Source organism: Schistocerca gregaria, chromosome 3 (genome assembly GCF_023897955.1).
Source record: "Schistocerca gregaria isolate iqSchGreg1 chromosome 3, iqSchGreg1.2, whole genome shotgun sequence".
NCBI classification, from domain to species: Eukaryota; Metazoa; Arthropoda; class Insecta; order Orthoptera; family Acrididae; genus Schistocerca; species Schistocerca gregaria.
The window spans coordinates 840,991,441-841,016,954 of record NC_064922.1 but is presented as its reverse complement, the minus strand read 5'-3'; the positions used below and the strand labels follow the sequence as shown (position 1 = coordinate 841,016,954).

The window sequence follows — 25,514 nt, the reverse complement described above, 5'->3', positions numbered from 1 at the left end:
CCCTTTTTATACCTTGTGTACGTCATACTACCACCACCTGCGTATGTGCATGTTGCAATCCCGTGATTTTAGTGACGTCAGTGTATACCACGACGAAGAGACAGTCGTTAGAAGGTGGTACCAGCCGGTTATCTCGGTAGCCTTCTTAGAAAATGCTCGTTGAATCATACGCGTAACTGATATATCGCAACAGAAGATATCTTTGATATTATATCTCCCATCTCACGCAATGCTTGCGTTCTTAGGAGTTGGCTCCCTCCGATATCAGAGTTGACAATCTTGCCGAAGGACAATGAAACGCATTCTGTTCTGGAATGCGAAGATTTAATGGAATCAACTACCTAAACTTATTTCTACATTTACATCTGCGTTTGAACTTTACAGTTCCTAGTGAATGGCGCTTAGCGTTAGTTACTCTCCGACCTCTTGCACTAACGTATGGGGCAAGATAAAAATATTTTTCTCTTTACGCCTAAATTTCCTTATTCTCCCTACGTGAGGTACAGGACGTTTAAAAAAAGTGTTGTGTGTTCTTATGTCACGTATTCCTACAAGAGTTAGTATCGATCAAAACGAGAAGGAAAGTTCCTAGAATGATATATCTAGAAACCAATACCTGTTGAAATACGGGCCAATCTGTTCTCTTATTCCCATCCGTCTTTTACGTATAAGCAGATACTATAGACTGTGTTGCCACGTATCTTCCTTCGCCCTTCTTCCCAGTGAATCACTCATTCTTTCAAATACTCCTGGTCCCATTTGGATTGCGTCCCATGTATCGGTCACACGCTCCTGCACATTGTCGATAGGTTGGATGCATATCCATGCCATTTAAATGTCTCCCTAGCCAGAAATCCAACAAACTGTGGCCTTATGAACGGGCAGACCATGCTACCAGAACTGCACAGCCAAGATATCGCCCACGAAACGTTGCTGCGAGGGCCTGTCGCACAGAAAATTGGGTGGTGTACCGTTCCTCATAAACGACAATCGTTGTGATTCTGCAGCGGTAAGGTTCTCCAATAACGCTGGTAACTGATAGCGCAGAAATCGTTGGTAGCACCTGCTAGTCTGTTTGGTAAAGTACGCGGCCCTATGAGTCTGTCATCGACATTTCCTGCCCAGTCATTCATACTTCAGCGATCCTGATGACTCACCTCCATGATTGTTCGAGGCTTTGCACGTGTCCACACTTGCGCATTGTTGTAATCTACTCTACCGTCTCTTGTGAATCCCGCCTACACCACCGAATACTTCACGTTGCTCATCACAAGAAAAACGATCCAAATCACAACATGCGTTGGTTTCTGGACATATGATTATAGTAACGTTTCTTCTAGTTTTGGCGAATACTGCCTCCTGCAGGAATATATGACACTTCGTTTTACATCATGTATATAGTGGACCTTGTTAGCTTACCCCTAATACCACCTCTGTAAATTTACATCTAGATCTACATAGATACGTCGCCACTCACCGTATGGTGCGTGGCGGAGGGTACCTTGCTCCACTGTTTGTCATTTCCTTTCCTGCTCCACTCACAAACAGAGCGAGAATGGGAAAACGACTGTCTATATGCCTCCGTATGAGCCTTAATTTCTCGTACCTTATCTTCGTGATCCTAACGCGCAATGTATGTTGCTCGAACCTACCGGTAACAAATCTAGCAGCCCGCCTTTGAATTGCTGCGATGTCTTCCTTCAATCCGACCTGGAACGGATCCCAAACACACGAGCAGTACTCAAGAATAGGTCGCACTAGCGTCCTACCTGCTGTCTCCTTTACAGGTGAACCACTCTTTCCTAAAAGTCTCCCAATAAATTGAAGTCGACCATTCTCCTTCCCTACCACAGTTCCCACATACTCGTTCCACCTTACGTCGCTTTTACAACGTTACGTCCAGATATTTAGACGACTTAACGGTGTTAGGTAGGACACTAGTAATACTGTATCCGAACATTACAGATTTGATCTTCCTACTCATCCGCAATGACTTACATTTTTCCACCTTTAGGATTAGCTGCTATTCGTCACACCAAATGGAAATTTTGTCTAAGTCGTCTTGTACCTTTTTACAGTCACTTCGACACCATACCGCACACCACAGTATCACCAGCAAACAATCGCAGTTGCTGATGTCCACCTTGCATCGCGACAGATGGCAATCTTACTCCTGTCAGGGGTTCTTTAAATTCCCAACACTGGGTGAACAATCCAGAATAGCTCGCATGCGCTTTTCTTATCATATGTGCCGCGCTTTTAGAGGATTCATTCAACAAACCAACACCTTTCATCCGCTTTCGCTGGTGTTGTTTTCAAGCACCCCATACCATCACGCCGGGTGACACGCCAGTATGGCGATGACGAATACACGCTACCAGTGTCGCCAAACACGGATGCGACCATCATGATGCTGTAAACATAACCTGGATTCATCTAAAAAATGAAGTTTTGCCATTCATGCACCCAGGTTCGTCGTTGAGTACACCATAGCAGGCGCTCCTGTCTGTGATGCAGCGTCAAGGGTAACCGCAGCCATGGTCTCCGAGCTGATAGTCCATGCTGCTGCAAACGTCGTCGAACTGTTCGTGAAGATGGTCGTTGTCTTGCAAACGTCCCCATCTGTTGACTCAGGGATCGAGAAGTGGCTGCACGATTCGTTACAGCCACGCGTACAAGATGCGTCATCTCGAGTGCTAGTGATACGAGGCCGTTGGGATCCAGCACGGCGTTCCGTATTACTTCCTGAACCCACCGATTCCATATTCTGCTAACAGTCATTGGATCTCGACCAACGCGAGCAGCAATGTCGCGTTAGGATAAACCGCAATCGCAATAGGCTACTATCCAACCTTTATCAAGTCCGGAAACGTGATGGTACGCATTTCTCCTCCTTACTCGAGGCATCACAACAACGTTTCACCAGGCAACGCCAGTCAACTGCTGTTTGTGTATGAGAAATTGGTTGGAAACTTTCCTCATGTCAGCACGTTGTAGGTGTCGCCACCGGCGCCAACCTTGTGTGAATGCTCTGAAAAGCTAATCATTTGCATATCACAGCATCCTCTTCCCGTCGGTTAAATTTCGCGTCTGTAGCACGTCATATTCGTAGTGTAGCAATTTTAATGGCCAGTAGTGTAGCTTCTCAGCTGGGATTGATACATCCTTAATATTGTTCGGAGATCCATAATCATTCCCGACATTGAACGTATTTTATAAGCACATTCGCCCCTCTATCTGTTGTTGCATTCCCTGTTCAGTTTTTATTTGGGACATGGCATATTGTTAATATGCCACTGCTTGTCTTCGTGTTACCAAACTCTAACTCGGCCAGAAAAAGGCACCGGATCTCTCCCCAGTTGTGGATGTTTGCTGTGTTACAGGCAGGGTCGTCCAGCCAGCTCGGGTATTGACGGTCTAACTCGCCAATTGGGCAGCTTCAGGTGGACATACAAACCGAATAACTGCTTGCATAAGGGCCAGATGTGGACCAACGTCTTATTGACTAGCTCAGTTTGTGAATCCAATTTTTTTCAGAAATCCTAACCATTTGTTTGTCTGTGCATGTACATCATATCTAGCGATTGATGTCATGTTCGGATAATTCCTTCGTGGCGGGCTTCTTTTCTCCTAGAGTCCATTTCCAGGTGTTTTAGCTAGGTGATAAATTCTGTAAGTTTATCACCAAACTTATAATCTGATGCTGCCCCTTCGGTACACAAAGGAGAAATACTGTTCGAACTGCGTTTCCTTGCAATCATCAGAAATAACAGTCTCAATGGAGAAATTATTCGCACAGTCGTCGCTCTGGAGAGCAGCAGGTTGTGCAAATCTGCTATCATGCTATCATGTGACCCTTCACCAGTGACGTAATAAGTCATCGCCGTGAAGTATTCTGTGTGTGCAATTCGCTTGTATGGAATCAGCGTAGAACAATGGATCGGCGTGGAGACGTGACAACATGTTGTGTTTGGACGTGTCCACAACCACACTTTGACTGAAGTTGCCCAAGTTGATGGTGCGACTGTGCACTGTGCCTACAAGGAATGTCGTACTCCTCGTAGCCATCTTACACATCGTAAAAACAGTGTTGGTAAATAAACTCATGTTCAAAAGAGAAACAGAACGCCTTGAACGACTGGAGATAGGAGTTCATATTCAAAGAGGATGTGCATTAGTATGTTCCGCAGAAATTATTAGCATTTCAGTCACCTCGTTTCAGAACGTGTCCTGTTACCTTGTAGGCATAGGGTCCGCCATGGAGCCCTGATAATTTGTTCCATGCGCGATGACATCGACGCGTATAATTTGCGAATGGTGTCTTGTGGTATAGCCCCCAATGCTGCATTCACTTGGTTTCAAAGTTCGTCTGTGATGGTCGGCATTGGGTCACACTGCTGCCGTCGTTTCACCATATCCCACGCATTTTCGATTGGCGACAAGTCTGGTGATCTGGCGAAGCAGGGTGAAAGGCTGACTCCTGTTACACCAAGAAGGCACGCGTTCGTGAAGCAACATGAGGTCGTTCATTGTCTTACTGAAAGTAAGTAAAGTAAAATAGTTTATCATACCAGTATACATATCAGGGTTGTCATTCCTTCCGGATTTATTTTTATACAGATGTTCACCTGAAGACGTGGCTTTTAGCGCCACGAAACCGGTAGTGATCCAGTGATAAGGGATTAAATACAGCTGAAGCGGTTTATTAATACCCAAGATGATTACTCATAGCCGACAATGTCAATGCAATTCGCCCACAGCCGTGGAGTTTAAGATGTTATTTTATTTTATTTTGAAGGCTACCAATTTCAGCATTTCACTATGGTATTTTCAGGCCCCAGATGCATCTCTCCAAACAAGCGAAAACGTCATATAGAGCCTTAAATCTCAATCCTTAAGTTACACAGCTGCTGGTGAGTTTAATTGTCATTCACAATTACTTAAACCAGCCGATGTTCCCTGACCATGATGGACCAACAGAGACTCATAGCTATGGTTGCCCTACCTACAAGATTGTCTGGTACAGAATGGTCCTTGATGGCCTGAATATTGCCACTGGCATATTGTTGCCGTCTGAGCTGGTCTCACACATGTTCTATCGAGAATAGATCATGGGATCTTAATGGTCTTGCCAGTACCTCAACATCACGCACACTGTTGGCAGAGAGACGCATGCAATGTGTGGACGAGCGTTATCCTGTTGAAAGAATGCACCATGATGCTGAGGATGCAGGATGGCCGTGGCGTACTGTTACCCAGTCAGAGTTCCCTCAATCGCTACCATCTGTGACCTGAAGTCATGCCCGACGGCTCCCCATACCGTGACACCAGGAATAATACAACTGAGTCTCTCCAAAATATTGGAAGTGTGGAACTGCTCCTCAGGCCGCTGCCATGCTTGCTGACGATCGTCATCTGCTGAAGAGCAGAACCGCGATTTCTCGAGGAACACAATGGGACACCATTCAACAACAGTCCAGCCTCTCCGGTCACAGCACCACTCTACATGTAAACTTTTGTGTAGTGGTGTCAATGGCAACCTATTAGTGGGACTGCAATCCCTAATCCGGCTTTTGCTACTCTCCGACCAATGATGTGGGACATCATCTTGGGTGGTGGGCATAGAAGTGAAGGGGTTACGAAAAATACTAGAAATTTGTGGGAAGTTCCTATGGGACATCGCTGCTGAGGCTTTCTTTCCCTAGGCTTACACAGTTCTTAATGTACACTACTGTCCATTAAAATTGCTACACCACGAAGATGACGTGCTACAGACGCGAAATTTAGCCGACAGGAAGAAGATGCTGTGATATGAAAATTATTAACTTTCCAGAGCATTCACACAAGGTTGCCGCCGGTGGTGACACCTACAACGTGCTGACATGAGGAAAGTTTCCAACCGATTTCCCATACACAAACAGCAGTTGATAAAGGTCGCATTGTAGCCTATCACGATTGCGGTTTATCGTATCGCGACATTGCTGCTCGCGTTGGTCGAGATCCAATGACTGTTAGCACAATATGGAATCATTGGGTTCAAAGGGTAATACGGAACGCCGTGCTGGATCCCAACGGCCTCGTATCACTAGCACTCGAGATGACAGGCATCTTATTCGCATGGCTGTAACGAATCGTGCAGCCACGTGTCGATCCCTGAGTCAACAGATGGCGACGTTTGCAAGACTACAACCATCTGCACGAACAGTTCGACGACGTTTGCAGCAGCACGGACTATCAGCTCAGACACCGTGGCTGCGGTTACCCTTGACGCTGCATCGCAGACAGGAGCGCCTGCGATGGTGTACTCGACGACGAACCTGGGTGCACGAATGACAAAACGTCATTTTTTCGGATAAATCAGGTTCTGTTTACAGCATCATGATGGTCGCATCCGTGTTTGGCGACATCGCGGTGAACGCACACTGGAAGCGTGTATTCGTCATCGCCATACTGGCGTATCACCCGGCGTTATGGTATGGGGTGCCATTGGTTACACGTCTCGGTCACCTCTTGTTCGCACTGACGGCACTTTGAACAGTGGACGTTACATTTCAGATGTGTTACGACCCGTGGCTCTACCCCTCATTCGATCCCTGCGAAACCTTACATTTCAGCAGGATAATGCACGGTCGCATGTTGCAGGTCCTGTACGGGCCTTTCTGGATACAGAAAATGTTCGACTGCTGCCCTGGCCAGCACATTCTCCAGATCTCTCACCAATTGGAAACGTCTGGTCAATGGTGGCAGAGCAACGGGTTCGTCACAATACGCGAGTCACTACTCTTGATGAACTGTGATATCTTGTTAAAGCTGCATGGGCAGCTGTACCTGTACTCGCCATCCAAGCTCTGTTTGACTAAATGCCCAGGCGCATCAAGGCCGTTATTATTGCCAGAACTGGTTGTTCTGGGTACTGATCTCTCAGGATCTATGCACCCAAATTGCGTGCAAATGTAATCACATCTCACTTCTAGTATAATATATTTGTCCAATGAATACCCGTTTATCATCTGCATTTCTTCGTGGTGTCTTGAGGCACCGAGCTAGGTGGTGCAGTTGTTAGCTCACTCGACTCGCTATTCGGGAGGACGACGGTTCAACCGCGCGTCCACTCATCCTGATGTACTGTAGGTTATCCTTGATTTCCCTAAACCGCTTCAGGCAAATGCCGGGTGGTTCCTTTGGGGCACGACCGACTTCCTTCCCTAATCTGGTGGGACCGGTGCCGTCGCTGTTTGGTCCCTTCCTCCAAATCAACCAACCAAAGTCTTGAGGCAGCGTAAGTGATGGCACGCGTGTATCCCCCTACTTTTTTCATCTAGTATTTGAGAAGTAGAGCACTTAGCGACTTCCAACAGACTTCACGCGTGATTTCAAACTTTTACGACACTTTTGTTCACTGACTCCCCGTCCACCGCGCGCGCAAAATGGCGAAAGGAAAAGTTTGTCCCTTATTACATTTTAGCCGTTAATGCAGTAAGACTTCGGCATCAGACGTGAAATTTTAATTTATTGCTTGTTTACTACCCACTCTACTCGAAACACAGTTTGTAAACAGTATTCACATCACCGAATGTACCTGCAGAATTACGTCAACGCACGACATATAGCGTAGGAGATACCGCGTCATAAACATTGAGACGCGTGGAAAACTGCCTTTTCCTTTAAAATGGAGCTCATATTACCCACATTATATTTATCCAGTGTTTCACAATGAGAACACTTAGCGACTTTCAAAAAACTTTAAGAAGACTTTCAAACTTTTTCCAAACTCTTTTTCGCATATATGCTTAAACTAAAATATGTATGATATTAACTCATTTGTGTAGTAAACCGACGTCTGAAGCTGTTGTATACATGGGAGTTCGATTCTTTAAAGAATCAGCTATTTGCTGTATGATTACTATTGCATCTCTGATTTCAAGTTAAATTCACTCTCTGGTATTAACTGTCGGCCACCAGCTTGCCTTCTCAAGCCAAACATCAGCCATACAGGATGCGAGCTTTCATAGGATACACGTACCAATGCTTACGTACTTGGCTCTATTGTTGACAAAGTAACGAGTTACAGGTAATTCTCAGCTTAATGAGGTGTAATATAACGAACATTAGGCGAAAATATCTGGTGTATTTGATTGCATCGTCGCCGGTTAATCATTGATATTAGTTAACAGAAGAAAGAAACAATTTTCGAAGAAGACCAGCGCGTTTCGTGGTAGGTTAGTTTACTCAGTGCCAGAGAGGCACAATAATGACCAACGCTCTTCGATAAGATTCGCTACAGGAGATCCGTTGTGCATTATGTGAAGTCTTTCCCGTAATTTTTCGAAAGTATGCGGATCAAAGTGTGTGTCCACAAACGTTTTACGTCCGCTCACTTGAACCTCGCGTATAATAATTATGCCAATAAATTTAGATAAATTTACTTATGTGGAGCAGTCTTTCGCCAAATCACACACTGATACTGGCACTCTACATGCCATAGGCCAAATATCGTATAGTGGCCTGCAAATTCAGCCGGAGACACAGACTCCACCAGTTCATTAACTTCTGCTTTATAATATAGAAGCGCATAGGACAGAAAGTTAGTCTCTCTGCAAAAATATCCCGCTAAATCCGTGTAACACCGCCTGTAGCTCGATAAAGTCCTGAATTCGGTAGGAAAAATATTCCACAAGTTTTTTTTTAGGTATACCATAACCAGCTGAAGCTACCACAATCTTGAGCTAGACAATGAAGCTGCTTACTGATGCAGGGATGACAATGTAGACGTAGAACACTGACGATGAAAAAAGGTGCATGTGTGTGCGTGTGTGTCGTATTTTATATTAGCGGGAGGGGGGGGGGGGGGTGAACGGGGTGGCCTCAGTAAATAAAAACGCAGTTATGGAAATACAGTTTGCAACATCCAACTGCAGTACACCGCACCCAAATTACAGAGGCAGGCAGCGTAGTGAATCACGTTCGAAACGAAAAGAGTTCAAACCCCTGTCCAGGCATCATAATTTTTCTCAAATCGCTTCTTTGAATCAGCCGTTAGTCGCCATTGAACACATAATACTTATATCTGCACTATAAAATATACCTTGTTAAGAACTCATCAGTTAGCGTGGCATACATGTGGGGCGAAATTGTCGCTTTTCCGTGTGAACGCTGCCGTATGTTTTCCTAATTGACGTGGCTGACAGTTACATCCTCAATGAAGGGTCGTACAAGACATTCAGTCTCGGTACACTAACACTTTCAGTCTAGTAATGTACACGATTTGTAAGACAATACGAATAAATATTTAAGTCTCAATTCGTATTGTAAAGTTGTGATCATAATTAATAAAGAAGCGGCAAAAACCGTCGTTCAGAGACGACAAAAGAAACTGACCCGTTACATCAAATAAAATTCGTATGTATTCTGCGCAAGTGACAATTCCTTCTCAATGACATGTCTCTGCTACACCCGCAGGTTCCCCTGCATACGTAGGCAAGTCTTCGAAAGAGACGGTGAATGGTTATGAAGCTGTTTCATCAATTTCGTCTGCTGGCGCAGCTGCGCTGCACGGGTTTCCAAAGCCCATGTAACAAAGATGATCCATAGTGCAACACTTTAAAGCTTCTTCATCTTAATCGCCATTGTTTGTTGTTTTAATTATATACATTAGCAACCTATCAGTTAGTTTGACAGTGTTCTTTCAATGTCTGACACTCAGTGGAGTGAAGTTGTGCAGTAAATTTTTCATCAGCCGTTATGGGGTGTGTGGTTCATCTTTATGTCGAAGTGCCGTACAGAAGCCCGTCGAAGTTTAGTTGGTGTGTAGCTGTGTTGCGGTGGAGGTCTTGTCATGTAAAAGCTAAACGCAGGTAGTGTGGTGAAGCCGTATCACTGAAAATGAAACATAGTAATAATACGAAGTATGAGAAACTGTCGCAGGCACGTGCCGACAAGTGCTATGAAGACTCGGTAGGAAGCCCAGAAAGTGGAAGTATAAATTTAAGTGAAGTGAGTGGTCTGGCAGAAGTAGGACTCAACGATATTGATTAGTGCATGTGAAAGTTTTTGCCACACTTATTGAAAATAATACTTCGTGCTTACATAATTTTCGTTTTATCGTTCGTTGACATCAGTATCAGCTAGGGAAGCAGCGAAAAAGTGTGTCGCAAAAGTTATTGGTCTACATGCATTTGTAGTTAATCAATAACAATGCTGATTGATGTGTTGCATATGATTGACAGTAAAAATTAGTAGAAAGAGCACGAATCTGTGTTAATATATCGAGCACATGCATGAAGTAAGTCTAGGTGGACGGCATATGTAGCATTTTTGCCGAAGAGTAGTTAGCTTTGTTTTTAACAATTTTTTTCCTAACTTTAAAAGAAGTTTTCCCTCTGAGTACATGAATTTTTCAGTGCCGCACTCCGCAGCCATAAGAAATTTAGAAGATGAAATTGCGCCTGAATCGTTTTTTTCTGGTAAATTCGTTCCGCTCCATGAATAAACGCGCTCCTCTGCTACATGTATTGTAGCTATTAGCATGAAGTGGAACGTTACACTTACTGCGTTGACAGTATCTCATTCAGCCATGCCGTATGTCGTCAACCGATTATAGAGAAGTATACAATGTCTGTCATACGTACTCCTGTGTTTACAGTTTTCCGTTCTTTTCTGCTCTTCTCGAAAAAAGAAAAGAAAACGGGCAGTAACTACAGACTTGCAACTGGTAGCTTTAGATACGTTTGGATGTATCCATGAATTTTAGTACTGCTATTCTTTCCTAGTCTTTTTCTAATACTCGCCAAACTTGTACTGTTAGTTTCGTTCAGTAACCATTTTTATGTGATAGCGTTCTATTACACCCGGATTTTGAAAATGTATCATTGTGTGGCGAATATGAAGAATCTCATCTCTCCCGTGTATCACCTTCATTCAGTTCTTACTTGATTCGGAAAATTTGCAGCTATGAGCGATTTTGGTAGTATGACTTTCCAGCATATGCAGACAGCCATTTACTTCTGAGCTGTCCACAAACGTATAAATGTTTATTTATGTTTTCATATTCCATCAATAGCGTCATCCTGGTATATTCATTATAATATAACCAATGTATATTGAACTCTTCATTATTGGGAGACAAGATTAAATGTCTGGAAACTGCCACTTAATTTTAATCCAAGTATAAACAGCTTTGAATGTATGTGTAGAATAAATATTTTCATTTAGCAGATTCTATGTTATTTGAAAATCATTTGTTGCTGTCTTTGTATGTGATATTAGGCCTGTGTGGTGTACAGTAGGACAGTTGGATGCACAATGTAATTTTTTTTATACTTTATTTTTATATAGGGGCCGAAACTCATTTGTGAATTGCAAAACATACATACCACTATGCTGTTGTGTTGTAGACCAGAAGAAATTGAAGGCAGTATCGCCTGTTTTTCATTCTGGAACTGTCAGTCTGTTTTGTGTAATTGGCATTGAGTCATACATTGTGCATTTTTGTGTTTAGAAACGTGAGTCTTATGGTGTTAGTAATCTCTTGTTTTCTTGTTCATTTGGTTGCTTCAACATGAGAAGACAGACTTTCAGGGATGATGAATTTGTTTTTAATGACAATATTAGATGACCAATTGCATCTCAAATTTAGTTATGGTGAAGATACTTACAACTTGGCTGGAAATTGAGAGTGCAACCAGTGAAAGTTACCCATGAGTCAAAACACTCATTACATAAGCTCTATAACACATAGTCTATGCATCAAAATTATCATTCTTACGCATTAACTCATCAGCATAAAAACGAAAGATGTTGTAAGGTCTGAGAAGTGTACACTCTTCAGCATTGTGGTTTTTGCTTTGAATGTCGCCTGCTCTTTATAATTTCATGTATAATGTGTTGTACTTATTCACCTAGGTTGTATTTTTTAAAGCATATATCAAGATAATGTGTGGCTCTTGTTTTGGCATTTTTTGTCAATGTTATGAACATCTCTGCATGTTTTTCTCGTTTCGTAGTTTGTCTTGCCCGCACTTTTCGCTATTTATTTCACATTGCTCACCATTAATTGATATTAAATATGTAATGTTTGAATTTTACCATTCCCAGTTTTCTTTTATGATTGGGAACTCTAGCTTGCTTGGCAATTATAATTTTAAAGGGAGGTGAACGGTTGTGCCTGAATATGAAGCTTGTGACTCATTTAATTGGTTTACTTGTTATTTCATATAATTTCTTTGCATGAATAGTTCTTAATGCTTCTGGCAACAATGATGCTATTATTACCCCACTGCTCAGGTGGATGAGCACTACATGTGGCTCATAACAAATGAGGCGAGCACTCTCGGCACTGAGGAGGTGGCAGCACGGCTGCGCACCGACCTTCGGACTGGCCTCCGATGGCGGGAGGCAGAGCTTCGGAGGCAGCTGACTGGCTATAATGAACTGACTGTTAAGGAAGAGGAGCCTACATGGAAGAAATACATTGAACAGGTATGTTGTATTGCTTACTACTTTATTTCCAGTCTTTATCTACCTGTACCTGGATAGTATTTTTATACCGTGTATCGATTTTCCTCACCAACTTTCTATTCTTGCTTTTAACTTGGTACACTCTGAGGGGAGCACTAGCACTAAATCACTAAACAGTAACAATGAAACTGAACCTGAAAAAGACTAAATACTCAATTCCAGTTCATTTAGAAAAGTTTGGAGTATTTCCATTTACCAATTATAGCATCAGTGTGGTACTGAAAGACCTAGAAAGAATAGAAATAATAGAATGAGGGAAAAGTAACCAATCATTGTACAACGGAAATGTTGTTGTACATATAGGCCTACTGTATCTTCTAGCTATGACCCAATAATTTTCTGCGAGTTGTGAGATTCGATCCCTCTCTATTAATTTCATACATATTAAAAGGAATTATTGCAAGTAACCAGTGTGACACATCTTAGAGTATGCATTATGTCACTTCAATTATTGTCCAAAAATATAATATGAATAGATAAAAAATTTACTCATCTAGCAAAGGGAGGAAAACGTACATATTAAAGATATAGAAATATACAACGTTTTGGAGGCAGTGCCTCTTTCTGGTTGAAGGGAAAGAACTGTCCAGGTTTAAGAAATGCGGAGAGTTATGGAAAAGTTGCCCAGAACCCCAGCTCAGGGAAGACTTACTGGATGAGATGAGAAGGGAAGAATGATAGTTTATCACTGCACTGGACAGTATTTGAAAAACTGTGAACATAAAGGTGAAAGGTAGGGTAATGAGTAAGACGTATTACTGAAAGAAACAGTGTGCAAGAGTTCCAAAGAGTGGAAAGCTATGTGCGTTATACAAGGTAGACAGGCGAGGGGGGTGGGGTGGAAGAAAGATACAGAAAAAGAAAGGGGAGCAAAGAAAATGAATTGTTACTGAAAAGAAATGCTGTGACCACAGAAACTAATGTAAATCTAGACCAGGTGGGTGGTGAGAAACAAGCACATGTAATAATGCCAGGTCCCACTTAACGCAGTTCTGAAATACTGGTGTTAGGAGAGAGAATAAAGATGGCACATGTCTTAAAACAGGCACCGAGGGCATGAGTGCCATGTTGTTGAATATGTTCTCGGACAGGATATTGTGTGTTACCAGTATTCACCCCTGTCTGTGTTCATTCATCCTAACTGATAAGTTGGTGATACCCATACCCATGTAGAAGGGCATACAGTGTTTACATAACATCTGGTGTATGAAGTTTCATTTCACAGAAGGCTCTTCCTTTTATGATATGTTTTGCAGTTACAAGGATGGTATAGAATGTGTTGGACAAGTCTTACAGTGGGGTCATAACAGGGATAGAAGCCATAGAGTAGGGTAACAGGTGGAGAAGGGACCACAGGGTCTGACCAAGGATAGTGTGGAGATCCGTGGGGGGGGGGGGGGGGGGGGTGATGTGGACAAACATCACAAAGACTGAACCTCATTTGAGGGCATGATTTTAAGAAGTGGTAACCTTGTTGAAGTAACTGAGTAATGCATTCAAGACCAGGATATTACTGAGTACTTGTATGTTTTTTTTTTTGGGAGGATCAGAAATACCAGGAAATTTCATTTTGAACCTGGCTGACAGTATAATTGCGTAGTGAGAATGGGGGTGTACTGCATAAAAAATAAGCATCTGAAAAAGTACATTGCCTTGAATGCCAAGACTGTGTGGGAGGGAATGTTTGACGTGAAAAGGATGACAACTGTCAAATGTAAGTACTGTTGTCTGTGGGTTTAGTGTAAATGTAAGTGCTAGCTGACCCTCAGTGGGGATGAGGTCAACATCAAGGACAGTGGCATGAGATTTGGAATAGGACCAGTGAAATTTTAACTTTGAGAATGTACTTTATTCAGAGATTTCAAAAATTTCAACGGGTCAGTCTCACGAGCCCATATGGCAAAAATGCCAACGGCGTACCCAAACCAAACCAAAGGTTTGTGGATGCCAGGAAAGCCCCCTCCAAGTGAGCTATGAAAAGAGTTGCATAGGAAGGCTCCCATGGCTGTACCTGCAATCTGTTTGCATGTATACACCTCAAAGGTAAAAGTAGTTGTTAGTATGTATGAAGTTGATGAAATTGAGCAGGTAGGACATCATAGGTTTAGAAGCAGGTGGACACTGACTAAGGTAACGTTCAGCAGCAGACCATGTACATTGGGAATGTCGGCATAGCAGGAGGTGGCATCAGTGGTGAGAATCAAGATGTATGGTGGCAGTGGGCACACACAGATTTCATATGATCTAGGCCAGTGGTTTCCAACCTGAGAGGTTTGAGGGATTTATGGGGGACGAGGGGGGAGGGGAGGTGCAGACAACGCAGAAGAAAGCAGAAATGTGCTGTCAGACAAGGCAAAACTTTTATATTCTTATTACACTTTGTGAATCTATTTTTTGTGGAGTTGGCAGAATCAGTTTTTCTTCACATGTTGCTGACCCAACAGCCTTAAATCTGTATTCTCCATTCTTAACTCAATGTTACACTTGTTGCCCTGTGTAGAAGTAAATTGTATTTTGTTGGTTCTGGATGTTGATTGAAAATCACTGCTAAAAGAAGATTGTGTAATGGAGAATATAATAAAAAAATAGAAAGAAACTTCCGCATGGGATAAATATATTAAAAACATAGATTCCAAGACTTACCAAGCGGGAAAACGCCGGTAGATAGGCACAATGAAAAAAACACACAAACACACACACAGAATTTCGAGCTTTCGCAACCGGCGGCTGCTTCGTCAGGAAAGAGGGAAGGAAAAGGAAAGATGAAAGGATGTGGGTTTTAAGGGAGAGGGTAAGGAGTCATTCCAATCCCGGGAGCGGAAAGACTTACCTTAGGGGGAAAAAAGGATAGGTATATGCTTGCACGCGCGCGCCCACACACACACACACACACACACACACACACACACACACACACACACACACAGACACAAGCAGACATATTTAAAGGCCAATGGATTTGCATATATTGGAAAAGACATATCAAACTACCACAGTGTGTTGTGTGTCATAAAGTCCTCAGTAACAACGCATTGTGGCCTGTGTCTGGAAAGTCTCATAACAGCTCACCCAGTGTTGAGGGGGGGGGGGGGGGGGGACGAAAGACGCTTTTGTTGGAAAAAGAAATTTTTGTTGTTGTGCGAAACAGGACTCTGCTGAGATCTTTCAGCAGGAAAATAAGAATGTTATTGAAGCATTATATGAAGTTTCTCTCTTATTAGCAAAGACAATTTTACTCTCATACTATTGGTGAGATGTTAATGAAATCTGTCATTCTTGAAGCAGCCAGAATCGTTTTTGGAGAAGGTAATCATCGAAAGATGGTCAAAATGTCACTTTCAAACACCAGTGTGCGTAGGACCAAAGAAATGACCCTGAATGTGAAAGAACATCTAGTTAAAAGACTGAAGCATTTCCATTTTTTAACTTGCAGTGTAATGACACTACTGATATAGCTTAACAGTATCACTTATTACTATACTACTGATTTGCAGTCGAGAAGAAAATTATGTAAGAACTATTGTTTTCTAAAAACATGGAAACAGCATAAAGAGGTTATTATGTACTTTCTGCTGTTAATGAATTTATGGTTTTAAATCATTTGTTTTGGGACATTTACAGAACTTTGTTCATGTCTTGGCTTCCTTAGTATTGCCAAAGAAAACCATCCTAACATTTGTGACTCTCATTGTGTGATCCATGGACAAGCGTTAGCTTTACCTGAGAAATTGAACACAGCACTTAGTCGCTATTGGCATAGATAATAAAATTGTCAAGTGGTATGATGTTATTGTTGTACACCAATCTTTAAGCTTTCATACACAGAGTCAGTGTCTTTCAAAGGGCAATACGCTTAGCAGGCTGTATGAATTGAAATCGGATATAGAACTATTTCTTTTGAGTCAAGGGAACAATGAGCTTCATCATTCATTCACTTATGACAGCTTTATATTTTCCCAAGCATTCCTTGCAGACCTACCTGAAACCGTGAATAATCTGAATTTGAAAGTACAAGGTAGAAATAACACCGTAATAGATGCCAATGATGCCATAAGGGCCTTCATGGAAAAGACACAACTATTGAAGTGTCGCCTGGATGCTCCCATTACTAACTTTTTGTCATTCTTAATTCTGTGAACTTCTAGATAGGCAACAGTGTGTTTCAATGAGTGGAGAGTTATCATCAACGAACATCTGGAAACACTTGAAACCTAAATTTCTGACTTGCCTTCAGTGGAGTGGTGGTGCAAATTAGCAATGTTACTCGTCACAATTAATATGCATGGACTTCCTGATGAAATCCAAGAGTTGAATTGAAATGTGGGTAGAGTTTTGAGAAAAGTGTCAACAAATGAGGTTGGAAGAATTTTGGGCCCATTTCATTCTTATTTATCCAGGAATGGTGAGGCATTTGTAAAAGTCCTCATACAGTTCTCATCTATGTATCTATGAGAGACTGGATTCTTGATACTAACCATCATGAAAACAAAACACTGCAGTTGCCTGAATGTGGAGAGTGCTGTTAGATGTGTGTTAACTAGTTTTAAAACGAGAGAAACAATGTCAACCATCTCACTAATGTTCTGAACTTTTTTGATTCCCATCACATAAAAAAATGTTTCATGTGAAAAGTGCATAGATATTTGAGTAAGACATAAAGACATTTCTGCTGTATTTCGACTGCCAAGTCCTTTCAAACACTACGGTTTTGTATTATTCTACATTTGATAATCTTCTGTTACTAAAGTGAGGATTGCATAGTATTGTCAAATAAAGTTTTCAAAAGAAGCGATAAATACAACTAAATAAATAAACAAACAAACATAGGAACATGATATATTCTGAGATTGCAAAAAGGGTCGCCAGGTAGAAAATGTTGGGAACCACTGATTTAGGAAATGGTTGGTCTCTTCAACATAGGAAGGGAAGTATTAGTACTACAGATTGCATGTTTTGATCAACCCAGGTAGACAGAGACGTACAGTGAGTGCTTTGAAGCCAGCATCTATGGGATGGTCAAGGTGGTTTGGTTTGTAAAAATTGTGTGCGTGGTTCGGGTAGGGTAAGAACTTACATGGATTGTGTTGTTAATCCCTGTGATGGGCCTGAGGTTTTAAGGGGGGACTGTAGTTCAGTTTTCAGCTGAGGGATGGAATTTTGGTGGCAGGTGCTGTATGTGGAAGTGCCAGAAATCTGGTTTAGAGCCATGGTTACATATTCTCATCGGTAAAGTCCACAGTGGTAGATCTCGTCTGCCAGTTTAGAATAATGATGAAGTCATCTATTTTTGGGAACAAAAAGCCTGCATAGGACTGGTTAAGATCATGCTGCAGGGACCTGAGAAAGGGTGGCGAAGCACCGTTGGATGTTTGGAATTCTCAGGTAACTTGCATGGAGTGTTGTTCAGGTAATTGTGGTGGATCAAGTTGGGATCTTGAATGAAACTGTTCAATGCAGGGTTCAATGTCAGGTCTGCTGTTAGAAAGGTTTGAGATTGGGTTGCAAAGTGATAATTTCAGTTAATGTGACATGTGAAGGAAAGTTGGATCTTAACTAAAGCAACAAATTAAATGTAGGTTTAGGGCTGAAAGTGGGACCTTTGGAGAATATGAATAATTCAGGAGGGGAGAGGAGCTTAGATGAGAACACACTACTATTTTGGCTGGTTCATGTGATTGTGAGTTGCCATTACTCTGCGAGGCAGTGATGAAGGCTGGGAGATGTTCAGCGAGTTGGCCAAACTCAGTTTGTAGGAGACATGTGATGGCTGATGATGTGGCTGTTTATGGCACTGGAGTGAGAACTGGGATGGAAACATCACTGTTGAAGTAGGAAAAGACAGGATTGTTTTCTGAGGTGGTGTCAGGCCTGTTGTTGCAGTTTGTTGTTGGCTTGGCTGATGATCGAAGTAAACATGAGGGACAGATAACTGCAATATTTTATAGGAGGTCAGAACTCTGGAGGAGGAAGTTGACAGATGAGATATATAGCTCACAATTAGCTGGGTGAGTGCAAGAGATTGCCATATTTGAAGCTGTAAAATGGGATGTGAAGAGTGGGATTACATCCAGAAGTAAGGACATTCTAAGCTAGACCTTTGGGGATATTTCCACATTGTCCTGGTGAGACCCTATGCTCCTGCATCCACTTTGCCACCCTGTGACTCCTAGATTTTACCTCTGTGACTATCCCCACTGTAAGACTTGCCCAACGCACCCTCCTGCCACCACCTACACCAGTCCTCCAACTGGCAAAACATACTACAAAAGGAAGAGCCACTTGTGAAATCACCCATCTCATGTACCAGCTGTTAATGTAAATACTGTTCACCCTTCTACATTGGTTTGATTGTCACCAAGTTATCAGTTAGGATGAATAGGGACGGGGGGGGGGGGGGGATGTATACTGGCAACACACCATCCTATTGCAGAGTACGCTCAAAACCATGACAGTCATACCCTCGATGCCTGTTTCACCACACGTGCCATCTCGATTCTCTGGTATCACACAGAAATGTGCAGGTGGCATTAAGAAATGCTTGGTTCTCACCACCCACCTGGACTAGATTTACATTACTTTTGTGAGGTCACAGCATTTCTTTTCAGTAACAGTTCCTTTTCTTTGTTCCCTAGTATTTTTCTATATCTTTATTGTGTTACCTGTTTTTTTTCCGTTCTCCTCGCCTGTCTACATTGTGTAATGCACATAGCTGTCCACTCATATTGACTCTTACGCACTTTTTTTCAGTAATCCTGTCTTACTTATTACCCTGCCTTTTACCTTTAAGTTCTTAGGTTCTCAAATATTGTCTGATGCAGGCACAATCAGTCTGTCTTTATTTCTCGTCCTGTCCAGTAACTCTTTCCAGACCTGAGGTTCTGGGCAACTTTTCCAACTTTTCTCGTTCGTATGTCTTTCTTTCCTTTCAGCCCTTCTGCCAAAAGGAGTTATTTTCTGCAAAACTTGCACATTTCCATATATTTTATAATTGTGTGTTTTTTCATGACACCTCTTGGTGAGTAGATTGTGTGTCTGTCTAAATTATATTACTTTCAAGATTTTTGTATATTGCTGGATCCAATAATTGAAGTTCCACAATATTTCAGCGAATAACCACTCAGCCATCACTAGGTGGTGCTGATGGAATGATATGTGTACTATGTACTGACGATTGATGATATTTATGCCTGCTGGTCCAGAGGTTGGGCCTTGATTGGCCTCTTGCTGTGCTCGGTGGGGGGAAGGCGGAAGGAGGGGGGGGGGGGGTGCCGCTGCAGTGATGGGCGGAAAACTCGGTTGCCTTCCGCCCACCATCCCTGTGACATTTTGCTTCCAGATGTCATGTTTTGATGGAGCTTTGTATTGGCTTGCGTGCCTTTCTCATTTGGTAGCCCAGGTCCCTGTTGATAAAATTATCAGGTATATGGCTTCTTTGGGAAAGGAGTCCCAAAATTTATCAGTGGTAGCAGAACGTGGCATATGTGAGATGCGACAGAGACAACAGGCCCAAGGCTACTGAGACTCTCACCACAGCCACACGACCTCCGGCCACTGAGCATGGCATGGGGTCAGCGAGGCTCAAATTTAGGACCGGCAGGAATAACAATGCTAGCACACAGTGGTCGCACTATTTCATCAGAACCGTGTGATTATGGTGGAATGGTTATTTGCTGAAATATCATGGAACTTTGGTGATAGGATGTGGCAGCACAGCTGGGAATCTTGACAGCAGCATATACATGGGGAAAGCCGAAAACCACGTACAACCATTATATAATTCAATTGTTGTGTGGTATAAATGTGGTAAGGGAAGTTCTGGCAGAATGTAAATAATTTGGAGTAAAGGAGACCTCTCACTGAATAGTAGCGGAACTGAGTTGCTGACAGACACATACAAAAAAATGAATACTTTTCTAGTTCTCATATGAATCCTTTAATGAGCTGCAGCACACACGCTAGTGAAGTTTTAATTCTTGTTTTTATTTGCCTATTGACGACTCGAAGCTTGTACTTATTTTGTGAGTGGTCTTGTTTACTCCCAAATTATTAACATTCATTGGACGAGGAGTTAACGTAGGTAGAAATCATCCATGCCTTAACTTCCAAGTGTGTCTTCTGCAGCAAGAGATGACATGTAAGGCAGAAAAATAGTCTCTTAAGCCACAGACCAAATCCCAAGAAACAGAAACCACCTAGGTGATAGAAATTGTCAAGAAAGCTTCAATTTTTTGACATCATCTAATAATTGTTTACAAAATAATGTAATATTTGTAATCCAGCTTAAAATTGGAGTCATTGGGTTGTAGGAAGTACTAACTGGTGGATAGAAACACACAAAGTAAAGGTGACTGTTCCTGAACGTTCTTGGGTGGTTGCTATTCAGAAAATATTGAACACAAATGCTTTTTATGCTATAATGCCTGGTACTGACAACTTTGACAGTTGGAAGACCTGAAATCTGGAGGAAGAAATGTTATTGAAGTTAGTTTTTTCTTTCTTCTTCACCTTCTTCGTCTCCTTTGGATCATATTCATGACAGTTCACCTTGATGTGAAGTTTGTCAGTAAGTTCACAAAGATATGTTTTCCACATTTGCATAATTGATATTTTTAACTTGATCTGGAACAAAAACTGATAACTGTAAACCAACCATGTACATACTATCTACTCAGAAATTCGTCCATGAAGTAGAAGAGTTGTCAAGTAGATAGTAATTTAATTTGTTTTTAGAACTGTCTGTTAACACCTTTACTTTATTTGGGAGGTGGTCAAATATGTTTATTGCTTCATACTTTGCTCCTTTCTCTGCAGGGGTAAGGTTAAGTTGTGACTAGTGGAGGCTGAAATTGTTTCCTAGTGTTATATTTGTTAATTCTAGTACTTTTTTCAAATAATGCCTGATTCTGCACAACCAACTTCATGAGTGAGTTAATGCATTGGGGGACTGCTGTTAGTATGCCTAAGTTTTAAACAACAGTCTTAAGAAAAGTATAGAGTGCAACTCAACATAAAGATAGTACATTGAGTTGCATACAAACACAATTTCACACACACACACACACACACACACACACACACACACACACACACACACACACACTGCTGTACTTTTGCACCGTGTGTGTGTGTGTGTGTGTGTGTGTGTGTGTGTGTGTGTGTGTGTTTTCTTATTTTCTTTTCTGAAGAACACGTTGATGAAAACTAAATACGCAGGTCTTTTCGTTATGCCTGTCTGCAACTTATTGTGTCATCTTTATGGTGAGTAGCAGTGAATTCAATTACTAATATTGTTGATATTTCTGTCTGTAGTTTTCCATTTTCTAATTTTTTAAACAGTAATCTACATAAAGTTCGGGGATGGACACAAGGTATTACCAATACAGCACATTTTCAAGTGCAATGAGTACTTTGTGTCTTTAATAGAATTGCCCCAGAAAATTATTCCATATGACATAAAACAATGCAAGTATACAAAGAAAGCTAATATTTCAATGCTTTCACTGCCAACATTAGCAATTATACACAGAGGAAATGTTGCTGAACTAAAGCTTTTGATTAGATTTGCAACGTGTGATTAAGTCTGTAGGCCTTTACTTTCTGAGTTTGTAGCTAGCCACATAATTTACACTTCTGGAACTCCATAAAATTGCCGGACATTTTCTTTTGCAGCCATATACAAAGTCATATGCTAGGCTGAACTGTAAACTTGCGCACACAAATTTTAGTCTCTTTTATTATTTGTTTTTATTTTGGCTTTAGGAAACATTGACTATACATTCAGCAATGGTTATAGCTGTACGTTGTTGGCATAAAAAGCAAAATGACAGATTACACTTAGCTTTGTGAATAATCACAGTGCATTATTCTGACCAGGATGTCTCCATAAAATCACTTGAGCCATGTGGACCTATAATACTAAGTTTAAATCTGTACTGCATATCAGCTTCTTTTAAGTATACTGTTATCAAATTGTACTTGTTTACATGGAATCTATAGATGAAGGATGTAACAGCTGTAAGTAGGGGAAAAAGCCCTTGCAACCAGTTTCCTATATGGTAATTCTTGTGCTTCCCTTGAACGAAGTGGCACTGTGGTTGGCACACTGGACTTGCATTTAAGAGGGTGATCGGTTTCAAATCCGGCTCTGACCATACGGACTCAAGTTTCCTGTTTTTTCCCTAAATCACTGCTGGCAAATGCCATGATGGTGCCTTTGAAAGGACACAGCCAGTATTTTCCCCACCATTGAAACCATCCTAACTTGTGCTCCATGTCTAATGATCTCAATATCAACAGGATGGTAAACCCTAACCTTCATTCCTTTTTCTTGTGCTTCCTTGTCCTTAAGTGCATGCCAGTAGTACATGATCCGCATCGGCCATGTCTGATCCTGATCACAGCGTACAGAAACTATATTTTTTATACAATGTGATTATGTGGGGTAACATTCTTGTCTGAGCCTTATATGAATGAGGTACCTCTTGTGTCATTTACTTAACTTCACATACTTGAACCACAGCTGGTTGGTAGCTGCCAAGTGTCTGCTCTTATGTTGCTGACACCATAACCTCTAGATGTCGGTACCAAATGTCGCGTGTGTGTGTGTGTGTGTGTGTGTGTGGGGGGGGGGGGGGGGAGGGGGGGAGGGAGGGGTGTGTTGATAGAGTATCAACAAAAACACCAATTTAGTTCGTATTGTGTGCTGTTGTCCAGTAGAATGTGTGTAAATTGTAATTAAAAGTAAAACCAGAACTATGGAGTAGAGGAAAAGTGTATTTGTGAGGTGTTGATATGAAGATCTCTGGTAGGTGAATTAGTAGAGTGTCAGTTCGTCATACTGAAAGTCCCGGATTCGAAACCATATGCTGGCAATTATTTGTTTTTTTAACAGTTTATGTGTGAAATTGTTACATGGTCCGAGAAATGTGTAAAAAGACATTCAGTAGTTTGTAGCAGTGTTCTTTTGGCAGTCTGCTTTTGTTTCATTAGTTGAAAGTAGCAAACCTATTGCATACATTTGTATAGATAACACCACACCTATCTATGTAAATGTACCCAATAGGTTTGCTAATTTCAACTAACGAAGTGAAAGCATACTGCCAAAAGAACATTGCTACAAACTACGAAATGTCCTTTAACACATCAGAAAGAATTTCTCCCATATAACAATGTCACATGTAAACTATTAGATTGCCAGCTGGCAGTTTCAAACTTGGGACTTTTAGTATGATGATGTAACAACCTACCACAGATGTTCATAATCCTAGCTCACAGATAAGGTTTCATACTCTGTAGTTCTGGTGTTACTTTTAATTACCATTTACACATTCTACTGGACGACAACACACAGCATGAACTAAATCGGTGTTATGGTTGATACTCTATCGACACACGTCATTTGGTGCCAATCTGAGTGTCTGATGTCTGAAGGTTTGGGTGTGTGACACTTGCTATTCGTGGTTCCAGTCATATTAAGCAGATATCTTGATATTAGGTTTGAAATCACTAAGAGGTATTGGTGGTAGACGGAATTGTCCTTCAGTAATCCGCTTCTTTGCTAAGTGGTAGACTATTTCATGTCTTAAAATTCTGTATTGTCCTTTTGTCTAGCATGTGGAGGTGTGGGTCATCTTTAAAACATTGTGGTTTTTTGCTGGAGTGTTGTAGTGGCGAAAGAGAGGTGGGCAAATTTTTATGAGCAACCACTGGAAGTAATGAATGCTGATTCACTTCTGCAGACAATGTAGAATATACTTCTGTAACTAGCTTTGTATGTCCCTATTTACATAAATTTAATACTTGATGGAAAAGAAAACCATTTGTAATAGATAGCGTAACATATTTGGAGGTGGCTGGATAAAGAACCATCTGGGACATGGTTAATTGTAGTTTTTCTGCTGGTGTGGTGGAGAGCAACTGTTGAATAGTGAAATTGTATTAAGTAGTGTAGGTTATATACTATTTTTTATGACTTAATGCCGTGCAGAGTGGCCGCGCAGTTTGAGGCACCATCTCACGGATTGCGCAGCCCCTCCTGCAGGAGGCTTGAGTGCTCCCTCGGGCATGGGTGTGTGTGTTGTTCTTAGCATAAGTTAGTTTAAGTAGTGTGTAAGTCTAGGGACCAATGACCTCAGCAGCTTGGTCCCTTAAGAATTCACATGCATTTTATGACTTAATACAGTTGCAAAAAATGATACGTAACCTGTATTACTTCTATAACTGTGATCACATGAAAATGAGACCTAAAAGCAAAAAAAGCAGCTGTTGGCATGCAAAGCAGCTTCCAGTCACAAACACAGACCAGTAGGGTTTTTAAAGGAATCTTATACCTTTTTTGTGCAAAGTAGTGGCATGTTCAGTTGCCGATAATTGAGGTGGACGCAGTCATGTACCCTTCTTCTCAAAGTTGACCACAAAGCCTCAGTAATATTGGGGTCTGGCGATTGGTGGCCAGGGAAGATATGCCAGCTGTGCGTACGGTGGTCCTGTTGCCTTGCAGCAAAATGTCACGATTGGGGAACTGGGAAGGTCATACATGGATTATGTACCATGGGATTGACCTGATCAGCCAAATTGGTAAGTCCTAGCAGTAATGTGACGTTGCAGAGGAACCATAAGGCCCATGAAATGCCACAGTATGCCTGCCCAAATTATCAATGAATCCCTGCCATGGTTGACATTCTCCATGTAAACTTGGTCAGAAGAACAGTGTGAAAAAAGACTCAACACACTGAGTAAATTACTTTCTTCCTTTTCCTGCTAGTCCATGTTTTATAGCTTTGGCATGACGGTTTCCTGTTACGGACATTTGCATCTCTGATATGTGGTTTTGGAATTCTAGCTTGCCCTACAGTACCCAGCCCCTGGAACTATCTTCATGTTGTTTTAGTGCTGACAGGATTCAAGAGTGCGACATTCAGTTCTGCAGTGACCTTTGCAGCTCTCATCCTGTTACTTTTGTCACAATCCTCTTATATGCTCACAACACTGTCACTCAA

The 25,514-nt window shown here is 41.7% G+C and overlaps 1 protein-coding gene across 4 annotated transcripts in view; it reads left to right on the top strand.

Annotated features, from left to right (window-relative positions):
- Window positions 1-9,496: 9,496 nt before the first annotated feature.
- Window positions 9,497-25,514, top strand: part of LOC126354725 (calcium-transporting ATPase type 2C member 1) — an 86,295-nt gene continuing 70,277 nt past the window's right edge. The window contains exons 1-2 of one of the 4 annotated variants that reach the window (XM_050004581.1): window positions 9,497-10,282; window positions 12,283-12,477. In XM_050004581.1, the coding sequence (XP_049860538.1) occupies window positions 10,274-10,282; window positions 12,283-12,477 (204 nt within the window). In that variant the 5' untranslated portion in view covers window positions 9,497-10,273. The remainder of the gene's footprint in view (window positions 10,283-12,282; window positions 12,478-25,514) is intronic. The other 3 variants (XM_050004579.1, XM_050004580.1, XM_050004582.1) reach the window with 3 other exon arrangements.